The 20,650-nt window shown below is 34.8% G+C and overlaps 4 protein-coding genes across 5 annotated transcripts; 1 reads left to right on the top strand and 3 right to left on the bottom strand.

The window, feature by feature from the left end:
- The first annotated feature begins 785 nt into the window (after positions 1 to 785).
- On the top strand, positions 786 to 16,312 carry bre-3 (Beta-1,4-mannosyltransferase bre-3). Of its 2 annotated transcripts, NR_132454.1 has the most exons (9): positions 786 to 867; positions 12,961 to 13,099; positions 13,205 to 13,322; positions 13,377 to 13,460; positions 13,869 to 14,005; positions 14,095 to 14,337; positions 14,411 to 14,732; positions 15,277 to 15,627; positions 15,673 to 15,684. NR_132454.1 is itself a non-coding variant. In NM_066686.9 (8 exons), the coding sequence occupies exons 1-7, from the start codon at positions 12,972 to 12,974 to the stop codon at positions 15,610 to 15,612; spliced, it is 1,368 nt and encodes a 455-aa protein (NP_499087.2). In that variant the 5' UTR covers positions 12,961 to 12,971; the 3' UTR covers positions 15,613 to 15,627; positions 15,673 to 16,312. The 2 variants fall into 2 exon arrangements, 1 of the variants encoding a protein (NP_499087.2); NM_066686.9 differs by lacking the exon at positions 786 to 867 and having other exon boundaries at positions 15,673 to 16,312.
- A 25-nt stretch (positions 16,313 to 16,337) lies between these two features.
- On the bottom strand, positions 16,338 to 18,080 carry tag-342 (transcription initiation factor TFIID subunit 13 family protein; the record flags this gene model as incomplete). The annotated part of the gene is made up of 7 exons (NM_066685.7): positions 16,338 to 16,512; positions 16,560 to 16,713; positions 16,947 to 17,216; positions 17,310 to 17,398; positions 17,444 to 17,627; positions 17,671 to 17,842; positions 18,002 to 18,080. The coding sequence occupies 7 exons, from the start codon at positions 18,078 to 18,080 to the stop codon at positions 16,414 to 16,416; spliced, it is 1,047 nt and encodes a 348-aa protein (NP_499086.2). The 3' UTR covers positions 16,338 to 16,413.
- A 98-nt stretch (positions 18,081 to 18,178) lies between these two features.
- baf-1 (Barrier-to-autointegration factor 1) lies at positions 18,179 to 18,773 on the bottom strand. Its single transcript, NM_001392176.1, has 2 exons — positions 18,646 to 18,773; positions 18,179 to 18,590 (listed from the first exon to the last, which is right to left on the bottom strand). The coding sequence occupies exons 1-2, from the start codon at positions 18,766 to 18,768 to the stop codon at positions 18,444 to 18,446; spliced, it is 270 nt and encodes an 89-aa protein (NP_001379048.1). The 5' UTR covers positions 18,769 to 18,773; the 3' UTR covers positions 18,179 to 18,443.
- Positions 18,774 to 19,047: 274 nt separating this feature from the next.
- On the bottom strand, positions 19,048 to 20,470 carry B0464.9 (putative protein phosphatase methylesterase 1). Its single transcript, NM_066683.7, has 5 exons — positions 20,393 to 20,470; positions 20,099 to 20,338; positions 19,942 to 20,051; positions 19,358 to 19,892; positions 19,048 to 19,312 (listed from the first exon to the last, which is right to left on the bottom strand). Exons 1-5 carry the CDS (start codon positions 20,462 to 20,464, stop codon positions 19,175 to 19,177), a joined length of 1,095 nt encoding a protein of 364 aa, NP_499084.1. The 5' UTR covers positions 20,465 to 20,470; the 3' UTR covers positions 19,048 to 19,174.
- Between the last annotated feature and the right edge of the window lie 180 nt (positions 20,471 to 20,650).

Genomic DNA, 20,650 nt, shown 5'->3' with positions numbered 1-20,650 from the left:
CTGTAAAAACTGCTCTTAAAGGTAAATGATATTTGTGGAGAGAGTTTGAAACAAATTCTATTTATTCCTTCTTGCATTTACTATTTTTAGAATTTCATCAATAAATATAAACTTATTTCTTTATTTTTTACGTAAGAATAAATAAAAAAAATTAAATCATATTCGATGTTGCATCATATGGTAAGAAAATAAAAAGTTTTTTTTATACAAATCGATTCACAGAAATTTCTCTCTGAACACGATTTTATAGACGTGCACATTTTCTTGAATGCCTGCTTCATTTTGCTTAAGTGCCTATTTCATGCTTGCTTGCCTACCGTTTATATGACTAGCTCATCATTTCCTAATTACCTACCACATGCATGTGTAGGTACTGTAATCATGCTTCTCTAATTGCCTACTTCAACCTGCCTGCTTGGTTACCTACATGCCTACATCAAGTCTGCCTACCAACTCCATATTCTCCTGCCTACATACCTTATGCCAGCCTTTCTCTAAACCTACTGTCCTGTACCTACTCTATACCTACTCCATAATTGCTTGCCTACAACCAGAAATTATGTGCAAAAAAAGTTAGATTTTTTTTGAGTATTTGTTTTAATAAATCGGATCCCGGTTGACCACCACTTTCCTGAATGTAATCTTGACTATTCAAAATAATGGTTTTATTGGAGTAATCCGTGTTCACCTCAAATAATATCAACATCACGTTGCAACAACGTGGAATTCCGTGAATGAATTATATTCACTTTATTCTTTTTTGAATAATTTTCACAAATTCAATCATTCCTCAACTCCTATTACTCAACTCTTTGCTGCTTTTTCAATAAAGCATTTCTACTGCTTGGACATTTTACAATCATACAGGTACTGATTTTTTGACAGTTCAACTACCGAAACATTGCGAAAAATGTTTTGGGAAAATTCAACTCAAAGTTCGGCATCATAAGTCTCGGGTAATCTATGACGAATTGAAAACCGGATAGATTTGGCAAAACATAGTGTTGAGTCAGACAGTGAAACAGTTTTTTTGGAAGAGGGGATGATGAAGGTGGCAATATTGTTTGTAAATGTATTTGAACAGATGATGAGCATCTATGGATAATAGTGTCCAGTTATTCATCGATTTCTTTTTATTTCGTACATAACACTTCGTATTTTCAAGAGGTTCTACATGGTAGGAACATATTTCATAATTCTTGACATTCATGTGAACAATTCCTAGACTCTTTTTCTTTGCGTATTTCTCCATCACATTCTTTAATTTTAAATTCATAGTTTCCCAATAATTAAAAGCAACATAACTTTTTCGCTTGAACGTTATTTGGAAAGGTCCACATATCAAAATGGTTTTCAATTTTTTTCAAAAGTAATTAAAAAAGTTTAAAAATCCTGTATTACCACGTTGACTTTGCATTTACTATTTTCCAATGATAGTGTTATAACCATACATTGAATTCCAAATACAAGTTGCGCAATTTTGCAACTCAATCGCTGGGCAAAATTTTTGTGAAAACTTAAAAATAGATAGCTCAGCGTACTTTGATTATTTCAATCCAATAATGTCGAACAGCAAACTTGGTGACGCAAAAACATGATGTTTCTGTTGCGAAATCTGATTTTTATTTATTTCTGCTTACTCAGTATTAAATTGTTATTTTCTATCTGGCAACCACAACGCACCTGGAAACTGACTTGTTTTTCTGATTTATGCGTATTTTCTCAGTTTCTTTTGAGCATTTCTTTTTAGGCTTGTTTTTTTTGTTAGGCTTCATGAGAAAGATTTGGGGTTTTATTTGAAAATTATCATTCTGTAGAGATGTTTCAGATTTATTTCATTTTCGGGATATGAATTGCATCTGGAATTATACTGGAAGCCATTTTGGTTTTCAAATCAAAGTAAAACCGTAGATTTGAACTTTTCGAATATGTTTTCCGATTTCGCCCATATTTATTACTTTCGTCCTTTTTGATTCACCTAACGAGACCCAAGGTTTAGGGGCGGAGGGTTTTGATTTGGCCGTGGAGCGCGCTTGCATCTCAATTTCAAGAGGCGCATTTTTCTGTGTCTCCATAATAGAAATAATAGTATTACTTTAAATTTTTATAGCTATGGGCGAAAGTTCTTTGAAACAGAACCACACTTCTTCAACTAGAAGAACCTCTTTCCAATGATGATAAAAACCCAGTAAAAGAATGTTACAACAATTGTGAGTAAAGAAGAACTCTATCCATTCATCCTCTTCCCATCTGGATCTCATCCCGGCTCAGCCGAGCGCACTTGCTCACTTTCAAAACACCAGGGTGAACCTCTCGTCCGTTTTTCTCACACTCATCTCGTTTTCTTGCACTTCCTCTTGCTCAACGTCGTCCCCCCACTCTTCACTCGATTGGTTTCATTTCAGTTGGAAACGGGTGCAATGAGCACTTGTTATACACCAATGGGAGAGAGAGAGAGAAGTATAGAGACATAGTAATGATGGATTTCATTTGTAAACTATAATATATTGCTCTCCCTCGGAGCAACATGATTATTGTTCATTTGTTGCTCTGTAACTCAATGATTTACTTTTTTGAGTTATTTTTTTTTGTTTGTTATCTGAGTTGTTTTAACATATACTTTGTAGCAATCTATTCTTGGTAATTGTTCTTTCGGCTGTGAACTTTTGATTTCCAGGAAAAATCATTTTGAGATACTTCCTCTATTTTCCTGTAACTTTTCTATCCATCCGCGGTTCATTTGAAAATGTTATTTTTCCCTCCAACAATCCATTGCATTGATTGATCAACTTTTCATGTGCCAGTTGGAATGTTTTCAACAGGAGTAAAACAACAAGCTTCCTCTCTTTTTTTCTTTTTTTTCTTTGCAATCAAAAAAAAATTGTTGAATGCTCTTTGAGCAAAAGCTATATTTGTTAAAACTCAACTTTGCTAAATAGTTATCTAAATTTTAAAAAAGTTAAGAAAAATAGAATTTGAAATTGCACCGCATTGCTCAACTTTGGCAGATTATATTATAGTTTTAGTTTGCTTTTATCAAAAATAGTCAACTGAAAAAATAGTTCTCATTTCTTTTTTTATAGCTTTAGTTATTATTGATAACTTCAAAATGGACTGAGCTATAAATTTGTAAAGTTAAGTAGTTTAGCAAAAAAAAACATAAAGCAATTTTCACTTGTGCTTGCTTCTTTTACAAATTTTGAATTTACAGCTTTAGCAAATCTGAAATTTTTTTATTTTCTAGGAATTCTTTGACCGAGGATTTTCCCTGAATTCCTTCGAAAACTTCATATTGAAAAAGCCGCAGAACTTTCTTGTTTCTTGTTTCAACTTTGGAATGCACGTTCCCATAGTTACCCGTTCTAATTATTTTATGTTCCTTATTGTTTCAAAACTCTTTTCACACAATCTCTTTTCTTTTGAACTTCTTGCTTCTATTACTAATGTATTCATACAATGACGTGATTTGAAACAAAAACTATCATATTAGATTATCTCATTTTCTTCTCCAATAATGTATGAGTCATAGTGCCGCCAAAAACCGGTCCGTTTACTCTTTTTGTTGGCACACAGAAATGGTTCCCAGCAGTGACCATTTGGAATTCAAATTGTTCCGCGCCAAGATGGTAATGAAATAGTATGTTGAGTACGCGAGACGCAGATACTTGACAAAGGTCACTCGTTTTCTTTTCCATGTTTGAATGAGGAAAAGAATAGTGTCAGATATTTTTCGTTCACTTTTGTTTCTATTTCCATGTCCCTAGTTTATGTTCTACTTCACTGAAATCGGCATTCAATCGGAACCAAAATATGATGACAGGTATTAGGTCATCATTACTTTTTTCGCAACACTTTATTTTTGTTGAAAACCCAACTTTTTTGTTTGCTCATCTATCCGTTTACATTCGTTCTCTCTAATCGTGTACTTCCTTGTCAGAAATTGGTCAAAAACGAACATTCGGACTTCTTAGGATAGGTTCTCTCTAGGTTTTGCAACTTTATATGCTTGCAACTTTATATATACTCGCCTTTTTCTGGCAACTTCTCACAAACTTAAGTTTTGCCCAAGATTTACCTAACTTCAAGTATTTCGAACCGTATCTCCATTACCCAAGCCTTACCAAAGTTTTACCAACCGATTATATAGGATTTTATTTTCTGGGAAAAACGTTATCAGGACTTAGACTAAGCTTTTTTTTTCAAATTGCCAACTATCTTCAAACCCCTAGTATTTTGAATCACTGTGAATTTTTAATAACAGAGTTGCAACACCCAATTTCCGGTGTGAAGAGTTTTCTGAAAAGTTGTCCTCCTAGACAAAAGTTGAGTACTCAAGTTTCAGTGATCATTAATCTAGCACTTTCTCAAACAAACAGTTGTGGGCAACTGAGAAATCGGAAAGAATTTAGGAAGAGAGAGAGAGAGAAGTAGAGAAAAATTAAAAGAAGATTAAGCATTGTCAGTTCAGATAGTGACAAAGTAACTGACGTCATTCTAGATATGCTTTGCTTGCTAATGTTTTGGTTCTTTTTAGGTTTCTTTGTCAATATCTCCAATCCTTTCTTTCTTTATTTCTTTATCATTCCATACTTCTAACACATTTTGAACTCAATTCCCGTGTCGTTCCGTTATGTTTGCTCTAGAGCTCTATCTTCTGCAGCTGAAGTAGCAGAAGCAACACTCATTTCTAAATATTACTAAACTTTTGTCAACTGTTGATAACTGAGTCATAAAGACACACCTGTTGAGCATTTTTTGAACTTCTCTGAATTGGGTTAGTGCAAAATTTAACGGACTATTTCAATTAATCAAATAGTAAATTTTAATTGTTCTTTGCATTCTGCTAGAAAACTTCTATTTTCATATATTTTTCAAAAAGTTGATAGCAATGGGTTAACAGCCAAATTCAGATGAAGTCATTTGGATTTTTTTTGTGTATTGAAAGTTATTGAAAAATTCATTAATTGTTGAGTTAATGTTATTTGAAAATGTTAAAAAGCTACCAAAAAATCAAAAACGCCAGAAAAATTTGGTCTCAACTTGAAATTTTTTGTTCAAATATGATCTTTTGAAATATCTCATTCGACCCTTACTAGTTCACTGCAAACTTTTCTGGTGAATCGTTGACCTGACTCAAATTGTCAGTAAACAGTCCATCTTCGTCATATCCCACGCTCTCAATTGTCACGGTGCCACACCGTACTTGACTTCTTCCTATCCGCTTAACCCGTCCGTTTCCCTCACTCGAATGGCTATTTTCTCTATTTGTGTCATGTGCATCTTTCAATTTCTCTTTGCTCTGTTCGTCAGCAATGTGTTTTTTATTTATTTCGACGCGCAGCAGTCCTTTTTTTCACGCTAAGACTATGAGCAAAGTGAAGGGGTATCTAGGTCACGTACAAATATGGTCAACCATTGTCCAATCGTCCTCCCAGCTGTCGTCACGTGGACACAGGAGCACTTTAGCAATTGTTGAAAGTTGTTGTTTGTATTTCAATTTGTTTGTGGGTTACTCAAAGTATTATTAGAAAAATTTGATCGCCAAATTGAAATTTGAGAACCAAATGGTTACAGGTTTCATTTGCACTCGCCCATAATGGTAGGAAAGTTACTTTGGTAGAAGGAATATTGTCTATAGCTACCAACACACGCTCAAAAAATTGTTAATCTAGAAAAAACTGTTCCAAAACTCAGTCAGAAAACCGTCACATATTTCGAAACTTTAAGGATTTTTAGTTTGTCGAAAGCTGACATCAGAATTTTCGGTCTTAAAATCCAGATCAAATTTTATTTTTTGGCACTGCCAACACCATGTAGAACCGCGCCCAAAACGTTATACATTTATTCAAAACGATATCATTTTTGTTTTGTAAAATTCTGACTCGCATCCGTTTGTCAAGTGTGAGCACACCTCCTTATCATCTTTTTATCGAATTGTATCATCTTTTCTGTTTTGTTTTGTTTTTCCCCCATTTTGGTATTTTTGTTTTGGTGGTTTTGTTCTATTTGACAAAACATGAAAACCTTGAAATACGGGCGTTGCCATTCTCAATAGAAACTTGCAAGTTTCTAAAAAAGATGCATTCAATAAGCTTTATCGTTGAATATTCAGTTTCACTACATTGTTAATTCACCAAGTTATCAGATTTCGGTGTTTGAAACCTTGTGTTTTGCTCACGAATAATTGAATTGTTTTTTAGTGATTAGTGATATGTTCTATAGAATTGCAAATTCAATTTATCTGTTGTCCATAATAGTTTGAAATAATTTGATATTTTGAAAAGTTAAAAAGTTTCATGTGGCACCACTCCATGCTTCAATGATCCTTTGATTTCTCTGCAGAAGCTCCTTATCCATTATTTCTTTGAATTTCTTCTCCTCCTTTGGCAGAACATCTCAGATTTCAGAACCAAAAACTTTTATTTCTCATACTCTCTCTCTCTCCTCGTACTCTCTCACCACTTTTTTTTAATTTTTCAGTGGTTTTTTCTTCTGTTCTACTCCTTTGTTGTTGATGTTAAAACGTTTCTTTCAGTTCTTTCCAACACAAAAAACGGACCAAGTTGCCTAGTGACCTTTCGAGTGGAGGCGTTTTTTTTGCTCGCTGAAATGAGGACCGCCCTGGTAACCTGATCGCATAGCTGATCTTTGTCATTTTCCGGAAAGTTTGCAGCAGTTTTTGCTCTCAGTGTTAGACTTTTATATAAACTTTAATCTGAATCATTCAGAAATGAATTTATATAAATATAGACCAACACAAAAGTTGGCATTTTGCTTTGGTTTTCCATTAGGCCCTGATCGATTTCCATTAGGCCTCATCGGCCTGATCGAGCCTAAGCCTGAGCCTAAACCTAAGCCCAAAGCAATTTAATTTCAATTTTCGATCAAACGTTCTAAAAAACGGTTCTCATAAAACATGACGCATATGGGAAATGTGTGTTAGTTCAATACCAAATAATATTTTCTTTTTTTCTGAGATGCCAATTGACGACCCACTTGTTCACTTTTTATTCTTTCTTTTGTAAGAACTGTATTGTTAGTGTAACAACAGGTTAAGTGCGTGGGAGAAGTCGAAGAAAAAGGAGTGTTCTGTTGAGAAATTGTTCCTTTTTTGTGTGTCATTTTATCAGTTGACATTTTCATAACTTTTCAGCTTTAAAATAACATGTTCTGAGTATAGGAAAACTCACCTGTTCCTTTGATGCGAAATTATGAGCAGATGAATTTTAGAAGAGCAGCATATATCATGTATACATAGTTTGAATGAACCAGGTTTCCAAAAGATTTCAAATTATATTTTTAGAGTTTCCAAATTTTTTTCCCAATAATTGAATTAAACCAATTTTGTATCCATATCGTCTGTTCAAAACTGTTCGATTCATTGCCATAAGCTCTTTTCTCTTTGCGTCTCTCACTCTCTTCGCTCCTTTTGTCTTGCAAACCAGAGTCCAGTGAACATGGATAAGCCGCTCAACGGAAAAAACAACAAAGAAAGATCTACGACATTTTTGATGCGTCTGCCGTTCTGTCCTTGGCAACGAGAGTTGTGCTTGTGTTTGGCATATAACTTTTACTTAGTTAGATTTTGTAATAGATAATTGAGTTATTACTTTCTTTACGATTTACAAAAAACAGGAGGCTATTTAGAAAATAAAACTTACAGTTACACTATGGAATGAGTTTTATGTTTTAATTTAGTGTACATCTAGATGGTAGATAGCAGATGATTCGAGTTGACCTGTCTTGTAAGTTAAGTTAATTTGCGATGTGTGCATAAGGTACCACGTTGTTCGGTCGTTTTCGAGATTTTTGCATCGTGCCCGGAGCTCTATCGCGATGGGTGTATTTTGCTCACTGAGACATTATGTACACTTCGCGAATAGACTGTTTCAATGTCATGTCGTTCTAACTACCAGACATCAGTGCCATCCATCCGTGACTCAGAGTCTTTTTTTGATCTCTTTCTCCTTTTCACTTACCTGTTTTGTTTGTTTGCTCGAGAACTAGGGGTTCCTCATTTTGATCAGCAGTTAAGTTTTTGAGTGGTCTCTGTCTCTCTTTTGTCCATTTTTCAATTTCCGCGCGTTAACTTTTTTTCCTCTACCCTCCTACTCCACAGCTCCTTCCAAACTCCAATTTATTTTCTTTGCTCATTTTCTGGCTTCATCGTCGTCTCTTCTTTGTATTAGATTCCTTTATTTCTTTTCGTTGTGTATGTTTTTTAAATTTTCTCTTATCATCACTATGGCAAATTCTAGGTGTTAATAAGATTGCCGTTTCTTTACTTCTTTTCCCTATGATATCAAATCAGAACAGCAAACTCTCAAATTTAATATCTAGCGCATACAGGTTGCGTGAAAGTTTTGCCAATAGAAAAATGAGAGAGTCTAGTTGCAACAGGTGAATAAAATGGGATTCTGTTTTTAAAGGTATACGGTAGGCTGGAATATCATAAAATTCTCACATTTAAAGTAGAATTCTCATAGGAATTTCTGATTTTTGCCATATTAAACTGTTGAAGCACAATTCAATATTTTTGTTGCCCGATTCTTTGATTTCTCTCACGGAAGTATTTTAATAGAAATAGACAAACGAATTCCAAAGTGATTCATCACTAAAACCTCTCTCTCTCCAACTAATTCACCATGACCACTGTCACCAAACGCATATATTAAAATGTCATTGTTATCCAATTTCGCCCCCTTTTCCCATTCCAAAAACGGAACGCTTAAGCCCTAGGAATCATGATTCAAGGATTTCTTTTTTGGAACGTATACATTGACTGACGTGACTCTTATGTCTTTTTGACGCTCCTTTCGATTAATTGAGTTTTTTTTTGGAAAAAGAGGTTCGAATGAAAAAAGATGAAATTCGAATTGAGAAAATGGCGAGTATTTCTTTTATAGAAAGTTAATTAACTCTATTCATCTTGAAGCGACAATCGAATTTCATAATTCCATCCTTTGGTCTTCAATGGAACCAATTTTAAAGTTGTGAAAGCATTTTTGCAATAATTTTAAAAAGTCAAAAATTAAAAAAAAAAAGCTAGGCGTGTTTTTTAATCTGCTTTTTATTCTGGCTCTTCTCTAGACATTATCAAGATAAGTTGGAATTTTTAGTTCATTTTAAGGCAAGTAGATGCAGTACTGTATGAGGCACTTATCCTATCACGATCCTACTCTCGAAGACGTAGATTTTTTCTAACTTTCAATTCAATAATCATCTCACAGTGATACAACAACAAAGTATCTAGCCACTTGGGATTTACACCTGCATAAACATAACCATAAAATGGAAAACAAGTTCCTACTCATTCTTTTTTCAATTTTTTTCCATAATTCCAGAAAAATTAATTGTTGGAAAAAAGCATGAACTCGACACTATCGGAGAAACACTTTTTCCCTGAAAGTGACAATTTCAAAAAATCAGCCGACGTCATCGTAAAACCAAAAAAACTAAATGAATCATGTAGAATGACAAAAAATTCATAATCTTTACAAACCCGCTACACGTTTAAGTCGATAAGAAAGTGCACAGTGTGCTTTGTATTTCATCATTTGGTCGCAATAGTAGAGACGGATATCCTTGTGAAAATAAAATATTTTAAAAACATTAATCAATATGATTTTTTTTCTAGGCAGTTCGGCAAATTTCCAAAATTTCAAGAAATTTTTTTTAATGTGAATAAATTTTGTAGGAGTCAAAAATTCTAGAAAATAGAATAGTAGATGATTTTTGTTTGTTGTGAATCTGCGGATTATCACTTCTCATTCTGCTCCTCTTCCAACATTTCTACTTTCGTCACTAATCCGTTTTGTCTGATGATGTTGATTTCTTTTTCTCTCTATTACTCTCTCTCTCTCCCTGTTGCTTTTTATTTCGTTCCGTCAAATTGAAGATGATGACACTTTTTACTGTGATATACCATCACAAATAACAAAAAAAACCGACGTCGACCTTCTCTTCAAACAACCAGATATTGAATGAAATCAATACATCTTGTCAAGTAGAAGACGAAGAAGACTGTCTCGAGAAGTGATTATCATTTTATTCCCCTTTCTTTTTCTTCTTCTTCTTTTGTCTATTTACGTCCAGCGCCCATAGTTCTGTTCTCTGTAAAATTAGTGGAAAATTATATGAAACTTGCCTTAAAGAAAAAGCTTTCAAGCTTCACTAAAACTGTAATTTTTCCTAAATATTGAGTTCTAATTGCTTCGACAAAGCTGTCTTAGAAAGAACTAAAGAACTCGAATAAAAACTAAAATAACAGAGAAAGAGCTTATCAAAAAGTCAACTCAAAGGGCGACATTTTAATTTTAGAGTTTTGATGGTGCACGTTTAATGCCAGACTATAGTCAAGAATTTTTAGTGACTCATTCTTTTGATTTTATTAGATAAAACCTAATATATTAAAGCTGCATTTACAACTAGAGATTATCGATAGTTTTGTCACCTTCCGATTGAATAAGCATAATTTAGACCAAAAAAACATCGCAGCCAGCTGTACAAAATCTTTTGATATGCCAATTTTATTTTTGAATGGTAAAAATGCATACTGTAAGAATGTGTGTTATATTTTGGTTAGACAATGTCAGTTAAAAATACAACTGAACATAAAAAGGAAATATTTACTGGAGCATTGCAAAGTTTAAGAAAGTCTGTGCTCTGATCCAAATAAGAAACGATAGTTGTAATAGAATACTTCAATTCTCACGGAGTAGCGCCAGTAGGGAAACTATTTAAAACCACCCTTGTTAGAGTGTTAAATGCCCCAATTATCATAGGAAAAGTATACTTTTTTTTTGAAATTTCAAAGTTACAGTGCACAAGATATAATTACTTAGCTTTCACCTATCATAATTTTGGATAACGGTCAATATAAGATCTAAAGACTTCATCATTATAATTCCAGAATTTTCACATGAAGGTAGTGTTATTTGGCAACACTTTTGAGTGACGAATTATATTTTTAACTTAAAAAAACAGTTTTTACCCTTGTGATCCTTTCGTTTTAAAAAGTTGTTTCTATAAACACGGACACCTTTTAAAGTAGTGTTCAAAAATGCAATGAGTCCATATTTATTTACCTCATTCCTTATCAAGTTTGGGAGTTTTTTTCTAATATACTTCTCTCCTCGTCACACCTTGTAAGCTTATTTGGTCGGTTTCTGGTTGGTTGCCAGGAAGAGCGAAAACCGATTTTTGTGCTTTTCCGATTGAAGACAAAGTATAAGATGAACACGGAAGGATTCTAAGATTCAATTTATTTAATATAAAAATTGTGAAAGTGTTTCAAATGTTTTCTCAGAAACAAAAAACAAAACAATCTCTCTAGCGGTACACACAATTGACTTTTTGTCCTCAGTTTTGTCCTCTTTATCATCACCGCCTTCATTTTAAAATTTCATAGAGATCAGAGACGCAGGAGCTTCCATTATTTCACTCTTCTCTTCAGCCATCCCTTTCCAACACAGTGTGTTGCTGCAATCTAGGAGAAGAGGAGGTTGGGTTGTACAAATCGCCGTCTCTCGACCAAATTGATATCGACTATTATCGGTTTCCCTCCGTTGGCACAGATTCCTTTCATCACTTTTTCTCTCATACTCTTATTCTCTTTTTTTTTGGGTGTAGTTATTCATTATTAATCATGTTCTCCTTCTGCAGTCTAACTTGATCTCTAAATTTTGCTAAAAACGATTTTCCAGATGAAGATAAAATTTAAATTATTTCTATTACGTCGACTTCTACAAATGAGAATTTTCCCCATGGGTCTCGCCACGCTCACAGCGGGTTACTGTAACTCTTGGCAGCGAGACCATGCTCGTAACATGTGGCGAAAATTCTCTTTTTTAGACGTCTATGTAATATTGTGAACGTTCAAAATGCATAACTTCTGAGGATCTACCATTCATGAGCTTCTAAAAATCCTTTCACTCTAGACTAGGCAACGTCATATTTCTCTGGTCTCTGCCCTTCTTCAGTTTCCCCTCGGCGAAACATAATTAACACCTGTTGTGGGTACATTTCGAGTTTGTTAAAAGTTTCTCACGTTGTGAAAACTTTGCCATTCTGCTCCAATTATATCCTTATTTGTAACATGAAAATGTCTTTTCGCAGGGTCATTCGCTTGCCTTTTCTGAGCATTTTATTTTTATTAGAAGGCTAGCAAAGGTGAGATTTTTAGATGTTCGAGCAAAAAGGTTTTTTAGAATGTTTTCATGCTAATGAAGCTTAAAATTTTTCTGTTCGGATGCGTTTTAGTAGGTTATCTATACTCTCAAAATTTTCATCTACATTTATTTTTGAACTATACTTTCTTATGCCCAAGTCGTCATTTAAATTGTGTAGCAAGTTTTTTAAAACTATTTTTAACTGCAAAAGACCGAAAATTGTTCTGCATTCATTCCTTGTTCCTGCTCTTTTATATTCTGGGAAATTGCGGGGTGGAAGGAAAATCGTCTCAGGGCCATAAAAAAACGTTTCTGTGTGGTTTTTTGCCGAAAAATATGTATTTAGTTTTTTTGAAAAGAATGCATTCTAATTATTTGTAAGAAAGTTTTTAGCTTCTCCGGAATGTTAACATTATAACATGTTTAAAAAACAAAGATAAAACAAATTAATTAAAATTTAGGTACGGTGACTTGAAAAGTACGCTACGTGTTTGCGTACGACTCCTTACCGTACCGTTTTTTCTGCTAAAATTAATTGTTTTTAAAAATTAAATTAAAAATTTACAAAACGAAGGAAATCGTTGACTAATAGTGTTTTTTCAACTGTTTCGAAATATTATTTACAATACAGTTAGTCACATCTTCTTTCCCACCCAAGATACTCCTCCTCCCTATTAAAATAACACTCGATTGACTCACAGTTTCAATTTTTCTTATCTTCTTTATTTTTTTTTAGTTTTATAATCACTGGGCGTTCCATTTTATTTTGTTCAATTCATTTATTTTTCAGGAATAGAGGTAATGAACTGCGAGGTGAAGCATGCGCTGCACTGCGCCGTACTAGTGGCGTGGATCGTATGTTTTGCCTACTTCTGCGGCGTGTTCACGGAGCCGGTAGAAGGATCCGTTCCAGAAAGTCCAGTTGCAAGGTGAGCACAAAATGACATCAAATCATAGCTAAAAACGAATAAATTCGCATTTTATCAAAATGTGATTAGATACGAATTATATCATAAATTTCTGCCGTTTTTCAGCTACGGACTCATTTGGACAGTATGCTTGTACTTACTCCGATTCACTGCTCTTCTCGTCTTGCCACAATGTCTTTGCAATCTTGGCGGGTTGATGATGTTCAATGCATTTAGAGAAAAAGTGAGTTTTTTTCTTGCTTTTTCGATAAAATGTTTAAAAAAAAATGATTTTCAGGTCCAACTGAAGGCAGCACCTCTTCTCTCACCATTTGTCTGTTTCCGGGTTGTAACCAAAGGAAACTTTCCGCTTCTCGTTAAGGTATTCAGTTGTATTTCTCGTTTAAAAAAATTGTGGCGCTCGTCGTGTTATCTCCGATTAAACATACGCGTTCTTGGCAAATTGATAGATTTGCAACGACACATAAATGATAAATTGGCAAAAATGAAGGAGGAAAGTACGCGATGAACCAAATAGAAACCCAGAGAGGAAGTTTTTAATCGCATATTTCCTTCGCCGCCTTTTAATAGAAAAGACCAAAATAAAATTTGAAACATGCCATTTTTTTGCCATCTAAAAAAACAAAAAAGTTATGGGTGTGCCTTGGCAATCTGTGAAAATTCATAAGTTTCGTGCAAATATCAAAGGCTGGCCGATTGCAAGGAAGCATGTTTGATAAGAGACCAACTTGATTAACTTTACATTTTTCAATCTATCCCTATTTTTCAGGAGAACATTGATACGAACATGAAGACATGCTTTGAAGCTGGAATGGAAAACTTCATTTTTGAAGTTGTCACCGACAAGGCCATCAATTTACCACCAAATCCAAGAGTCCGAGAAGTCGTCGTTCCAACTGTATACAAGTACGGAAGTTCCTTTTTGAAAATAATCATTTTTGGCTCTCGATGGGGATGCCACAAAGTCCAATTATTTATTCAAATAATAATTTCAGAACAAAAAGTGGTGCCAAGTTCAAGGCTCGTGCTCTTCAATATTGCCTGGAAGACGATGTGAATATTCTTCAGCCAACTGATTGGATTGTTCATCTCGACGAAGAAACACTGCTGACAACGAACGCAATCTGTGGGATTCTCAATTTCTGCGAAGACGGAAAACATCAATTTGGACAAGGAGTCATCACGTATGCAAACGGAGACATTGTTAACTGGCTGACAACTCTTAGTGATTCGTTCAGGTATGTGATAAGACATATTGACTCATTAAAATAATGAACTTATATTGACCAAAAGTCCAATTCTATTTTACAGAGTTGCTGATGATATGGGGAAGCTGAGATTCCAGTTCAAATTGTTCCATAAACCACTTTTCGGATGGAAAGGATCTTATGTGGTGACACAAGTCGAAGCAGAAAGAGATGTTTCTTATGATCATGGAATGGAAGGATCGATTGCTGAGGATTGTTTCTTTTCGATGGTTGCAATGAAACACGGCTACTCGTTTGATTTTATTGAAGGAGAAATGCACGAGAAGAGCCCATTCACTATGTGGGACTTTTTGCAACAAAGAAAACGCTGGCTCCAAGGAATTTTACTCACTGTTCACTCGTCGAAAATTGCTGTTGTTCATAAAGTAGGTTTTTTTCTGTAAAAATTTCATTTTTTAACAGGTTTTTTGTCCTAATTGACAGAAAACAGTCACGATATGCCAAATGTGATTGCTTAAAAATTTATAGGTTTTATCTAAATTTTCTATATATTTTTTTAACTTTGCAAGAAGAAATAGAAAAGGGCCGAATTGTTTGAATTCCCACGCATTAACTCCTGTTTTCGACATTTTCTATGGCAAAAACTGTTGATTTGATACAATTTTCGACTGTTTTCCTTTAGCTTACCAAGTCTTCATTGTGGAAAACGCTTGGAAATGTGAGAAACGTTGTTTCAAATTATTTATTTTATTTAATTAAGAAAAACCAATCGTTTTAGCCAGAAACTGGAACAAAGACTCAACCATTTCCCATGTTTTCCAAATTCAAAAAAAAAATCAGAAAATCCTATAAATGTTTTATGAATATATTCGGAATATTTGGACTGTTTTTTGTTGTTTTGGACAAAAAACCACGGACGCTACTCCACCTTTAAAATTAAAAACATTTTTAAATAATATATTCTTTCAGGCACTTCTTGCTCTGTCATTGTATGCCTGGGCCACAATGCCATTAACTTCACTTCAAGTATTCCTCTGTCCACTATTTCCACTTCCAAGGTGTCTTCCATTCGATTTCCTGCTCTCGTTTGTCGGTGCTCTCAATCTCTACATGTACATTTTCGGAGTTGTCAAATCGTTTTCTCACAAATATCGTAATAGTTTGCTCCGTCTTGCGATGTATCTCGCTGGAGCACTGATGACTATTCCATTCAACATACTTATCGAGAATGCAGCTGTTCTTGTTGGAATGTTTGGACGGAAGGATCAATTCTATATCGTTAACAAAGATATTCAAACTGTATAATACTGAATTAGTACAGTAAGTTTTTCCATTATTTTACTTGTAGAATCAATCTTTTTTCAGAACACGATCTGATGCGCCGTTCTTATCGAACTCCCTTCCTCTCTTTCCATGATTATGAATGAATAGACAAATCGAAAAGATTTGAAATTATCAATATATTCCGCCTATTTTCTTGCCGCCCTCTACTCAAGAAGTAGCCCACTCTTTTTTTCATTTCTCTCGCCAATCTTTCTCTTACTAATTTGCTCATTTCTCCTTTATGTTGTGATACTTTTCCCTTCCGGTTCGTTTATTTCTGAAAAAAACGAAAAAAGTTAGTGAATCTCTTGAGTCTTATGCCGCTTGAGATCTCTCGCTGACATGAAAACGCTCAATATAGGTGCACCCCCATTCGTTTGTTGATACTCCGTTTTTAGGACGTGTCTTTCTAGGCTTATTCGCATTTTTTCAAACATTGTATCTATAGTCTTTATTGCATGTTTCTCGAAAATGTATTTTCAATTTTTCCAAAAAACTAACACATTTTTCTAGTAGTATCCTTTTTTATCTTTCTATAGGAAATGACACAAAAATCCCCGTTTGAATATTTTTTTCACATCCACCCACACCCAAAACACACCGGCTATTGATCTCGTGTATCGCAGTTTACGTGTTATCGTTATCACATTTGAATTTGTTTAAAATGATAAATGCTTAAATTCTCTAGTTTTTTTTTTCAGATATTTGTTACCAATTATTTATAAAATTGAAAAAAACTGACACAAATAATGAGATCTTTTAGTATTATAAAGCCATTAAAATTTAAATCAAAATCCTGCCGTATTTTCGGAATTTTCTGTTTCTGCGCAAAGGTTCCTCGTAATAAGAGTAGCTCAGTGGACCTCCTTCTGCGGGATTCATCTGAAAATATGGAGATAAATATGAACAATTAGTGAGCTTGAACTCACTTTTCGTCGCTCCAGAAGGGCATTTCCAACGATCTCCGAGATAATATCTTTGGCGAGAAATGCGAGAAAAACTTGAGCGGATTCGTCGTGAACTGGTGGATTTCCAAGCCATTGGAGCAGAAGTTGACGATTGTTTGTTGGAGGCGATCGTTTTCTGAAATTAGGAAAAATGTTAGTAAATGTTTACCTTCAAAAAAAAAAGCGCGATTTTCTTTAATTTTTGAGAGGCTTTCATTTCCCCTGAAGTTCATTGAGAAAAAAAAGTTTTGAAATACTTAAAAGTTAGCTCTACAGTACCCCTTAAAGGTGCAAGCTCTATAGAATTTAAGAAAACCGGTCGCTTCGGGACCGGATACCGCAAAATTTCGCATTGTGTAATATTATTACCTTTTTCTTGCATTTGACTTTGAAAATGTGTCACTATAAACCACAGGAACTGCTGATTGATTCTGGAAACTGACACGTCGAGCAAGTGCGAATCGACTGTATTCATCAGCGTTCATATCTTCGAGAATTGTTTGAAGAACTATTAATTGTTGATTGTGATTCTCATCCACATCATTTTCGAATGTATTGAAATCTAATCCAGCATCGAAAAACGACTTTTGAGCTTCTTGAAGCAGGTTTTCCTCGGATGTAATTGTACCGTACGTTCTCCTGTAATATTTCAAAAATTTTCTAATATTTTCAGACGCAAAAATTCGATTTTTTGCCCCCAAAAATACAAATTAAGACAGTAATAGTAATAACCTCTTATTTTTCAAATATTCTCCCTCTTCTCCACCAACTTCACCAATTTCATCCATTGGATCAACTCCCTCTTCTATCTTTTCATCAGTCTGAAAGTAATTATTCTAAATTTAATTTTTTTCAGTTTTACAGACCGTTTCATCTTCATTCTCTACTTCTTGTCCACAAATATTTTCAGTTCCGTTTTTAGAAAATGATTTCGCTCTCATGAATGCCGACATTTCCACACGATTCTTGAGATATTTAATAAAACGAGAAAGTACTCCTTTTTGACTGTTGAGAAGTTGAAGCATATGTTGTAGCTTCACATTTGGAATTCTGTAAATGTTTGAATTATTTCGGAAAAAAAAAATCTGCTTACTTATTATCATAAACCTCTATAACATCGTTAATAAAGAGAACCAACTCGTTTTTCAGTATATTCACAACGAAATCTTCATTTTCAGAAAGTGGATTTTCGTCGTCTCCCGAAGTGAACATCAAACTCGTCACAACACTTCGAATCGATGGTTCAAGCTCATTTGAGTCATCTACTGAAAAAATAAATTCCGTGTGAATATTGTAACAAATCCGAAACTTTTTTGGAAACACACATTTGAAAATGTATTTTTCAGTATATTTTTTGAAAAAAAAAATTAATTTTTAACTTCGATAATTGTCGAATTGCCGCCAACCCGTGTAAAAATGCTCACATTTTATCTCCTGATCCAATGTTGGGCGAGCTTTTTCTGTGGTCTGTACCTTCTTTTTCACAGCCCTTTTCGGAGGCATCTGGAAATCACCATAGAATAGAAAATATTGTTTTTATTCCAAGTAAACTTTCGAACGACAACTTTCGTAATAAAAAACTTAGAAACACTCTTCAGGATCGTAGAAAATATTTTATTTGGAGGGAGAAAAATCGCAAAATTAAAGTCAAAAACAAAACAAGAACCGTAGTCCAAGACCACACGACAAGGGGGAAAACTTGGAAGTATGAGAAATATTTCAGAAACAGATTAATTTGAAATGGGGCATAGTCGCAAAGCGGAAAACGACTACACTGGAACAAATGGTGTTTTTCGAAGTGCAAATATGGCCATTGATGATTATAGAGGAGAATCAAATCGATGCTTAGCAGAAATATTGAGCAGTTTACATGAACTGATCTGCCCACTCGTTCAAACAATTGAACGCCGTCTTCGCGTGATTTGCAGTCACTCCAGCCGTCTCTTTCAGCCATTCGATAAACAAATCCTCGTCTTTCTTCAGAAGGAGATACTGTCCGAACAGTACGTAGGCCTGAAATTCAAATTTTAACATTGATCGAAAATTTGAGAAAAAAAAATCTACATACTTTATCGAAGCCTGCATCGGTGAGCTTGGTGCCATATGTTGGCCCGATCCCGGCGATGCATGTGACTTCTTTGTCGCCCATTGGCTCTCCGACGAACTCACGATGCTTAACAGAAGTCGACATGGTTTCTGAAACACAAAATAATTACATTCTTGAATTTGAAAATATTTTCGAAAATCGTAGTAAAAAGATAGTTGCGAAATAAAATAAAACTGGCAAGAATAGATAGGAAAATAGACAACGCTCCCTTTTAAACGAAACGCTTGGCGGCCACAGTTCAGCGGAGCGCGTTTGCATTCTGTCTGCGTCTCTCGATTTGCGCACTCTTTCACGAATACTTCTTTTTGACTGTAATTTTTTGGCATCTGCCTCTCCTCTAAAATAATCGATTCATTCGTATGTCGCTGACATTTATTATTCCCAAGAACTAAAAAGACGGGAAATTTAATCGATAATCTTTTCATATAAAATATTTTTTTCTTAACTTGTATAGAAATGTTGTGAAAATATTGGAAAACAAAATGAGCAATTATTGGTGATGACGTTTTCTGTATTCGAGAATCGCTGGATCTGGTGGTGATGCAAGGGCTGAGAATTTCGGTTGGGCAATTCTATGGCGGCAAGCGAATCTTCCGACTTCATCTGCAAGATTTTGTGGGCTATCTTCCTGCAAGACAATTTATATAAATTATTAATTGAGTATAACATTTACCTGAACACAATGTCCAACTTTTGGTAACACACAAGTCTGAAACTTTCCCTGCATTTGACCAATTGTGAGATCCCTGTCCAGCCGATCAACGCCCGCTAGAACAAGCATCTTCGGAACGGAACATCCCAAAAATTCTTTGGATAATCCTTCAAACCATCCTTTCCAGTACTGTTCTGTTGTTGTTAAATCAATTCGCCAAGTGTACTCGTGTTCCGATACTTCTCTAATTTGAGACGGCATTGAGACCCGTGCAGCTGTGGGATTCCTCGCTGTACCCGAAGAAAGGCACCAGTGAATGGCTTTTTCGATAGAAGGAAATGAAGAAGGCCTTGAATGTAAAAAATGAACCATTCCTCCAAGTGCTTCCATAGCGGAACCTTCGACAACATCAATGACAATGAGTGCAGCGACTTTTGAAGAAATCATCTTTGCATTCAATGTATGAATGGCCAATGCACCACCCATACTGTGTCCAACAATGCATACTGGTGAATCGTCTTCGCCGAAAATGTTCTTGAAGATTGCTCCAATATCTCTACAATATGTCGATAGAAGTTACAAAACTTATCAAAGCGAAACCTCACTTTATTTGGGTTTCTTTCGAAAGATCGTGCTCATCAGAACATTTAGTGTCGCCGTGTCCTCTTAAATCAGGTGCAACAACTCTGCATGATATTAAAGTTGCCAATTCTTTCTGAACAGAACCATTAATGACTGACACTAGAATAGAACAAAACATACCGCAAAACACGCCCATGTGAGGCCTGAATAACCTCCACCGTGAAGCAAATAGAAAATTGGACCTTCATTTCCCTTTATGTACACATTGAAAACATCTCCATCAATGTTTGCGTCCTTCTTTTCATCAAAAAAATCTGACCACGGTAGTTCAGACATTTCTCGTTTCTTTCCAGAAGTTGATGTGCTCGGAACTGGTGGTGGCCTTCCATGAGTGACCGCTTGACGAAGAAGATCATTTTGCTGAAATTGATATTTAATAAAACATCATCTTGTTAATTTTCACTATTAATGTACCCTGTGAGGAGTTGTGACATGTGACGTTTCCGATTGAAGATCCGGAAGAGTGTCTAATTTATCGTCGGACATGGTGATCTGTAAATTAATATATTTAAATATTTAAGACAATTAAATAGAAAGCTATATTTATTAAAATTGAGCCAAAAAAATAAAATTATTAAAAATCTCCGAAATGGCCTAGAAAATGCTGACATGCGTTTTCTAGGCCAACGCGCTCGTAGTACACGAGGACAAAAAGATTCGAAAATATTTTAT

Source organism: Caenorhabditis elegans, chromosome III (assembly GCF_000002985.6).
Source record: "Caenorhabditis elegans chromosome III".
Classification (NCBI taxonomy): Eukaryota; Metazoa; Nematoda; class Chromadorea; order Rhabditida; family Rhabditidae; genus Caenorhabditis; species Caenorhabditis elegans.
This window is presented reverse-complemented; position numbering and strand designations above follow the sequence as displayed.

Bases quoted from the DNA above. Each gene is read 5' to 3' on its own strand.
- bre-3 (NM_066686.9), top strand. From the start codon at position 12,972: ATGAACTGCGAGGTGAAGCATGCGCTGCACTGCGCCGTACTAGTGGCG. The intron at 13,461-13,868 runs GTATTCAGTTGT...CCTATTTTTCAG, and splicing joins ACTTTCCGCTTCTCGTTAAG to GAGAACATTGATACGAACAT. The intron at 14,006-14,094 runs GTACGGAAGTTC...TAATAATTTCAG, and splicing joins GTCGTTCCAACTGTATACAA to AACAAAAAGTGGTGCCAAGT.
- baf-1 (NM_001392176.1), bottom strand. From the start codon at position 18,768: ATGTCGACTTCTGTTAAGCATCGTGAGTTCGTCGGAGAGCCAATGGGC. The intron at 18,591-18,645 runs GTATGTAGATTT...TTTGAATTTCAG, and splicing joins CCGATGCAGGCTTCGATAAA to GCCTACGTACTGTTCGGACA.
- B0464.9 (NM_066683.7), bottom strand. From the start codon at position 20,464: ATGTCCGACGATAAATTAGACACTCTTCCGGATCTTCAATCGGAAACG. The intron at 20,339-20,392 runs GTACATTAATAG...TATCAATTTCAG, and splicing joins ATGTCACAACTCCTCACAGG to CAAAATGATCTTCTTCGTCA. The intron at 20,052-20,098 runs GTATGTTTTGTT...GGTTCTGTTCAG, and splicing joins TCACATGGGCGTGTTTTGCG to AAAGAATTGGCAACTTTAAT.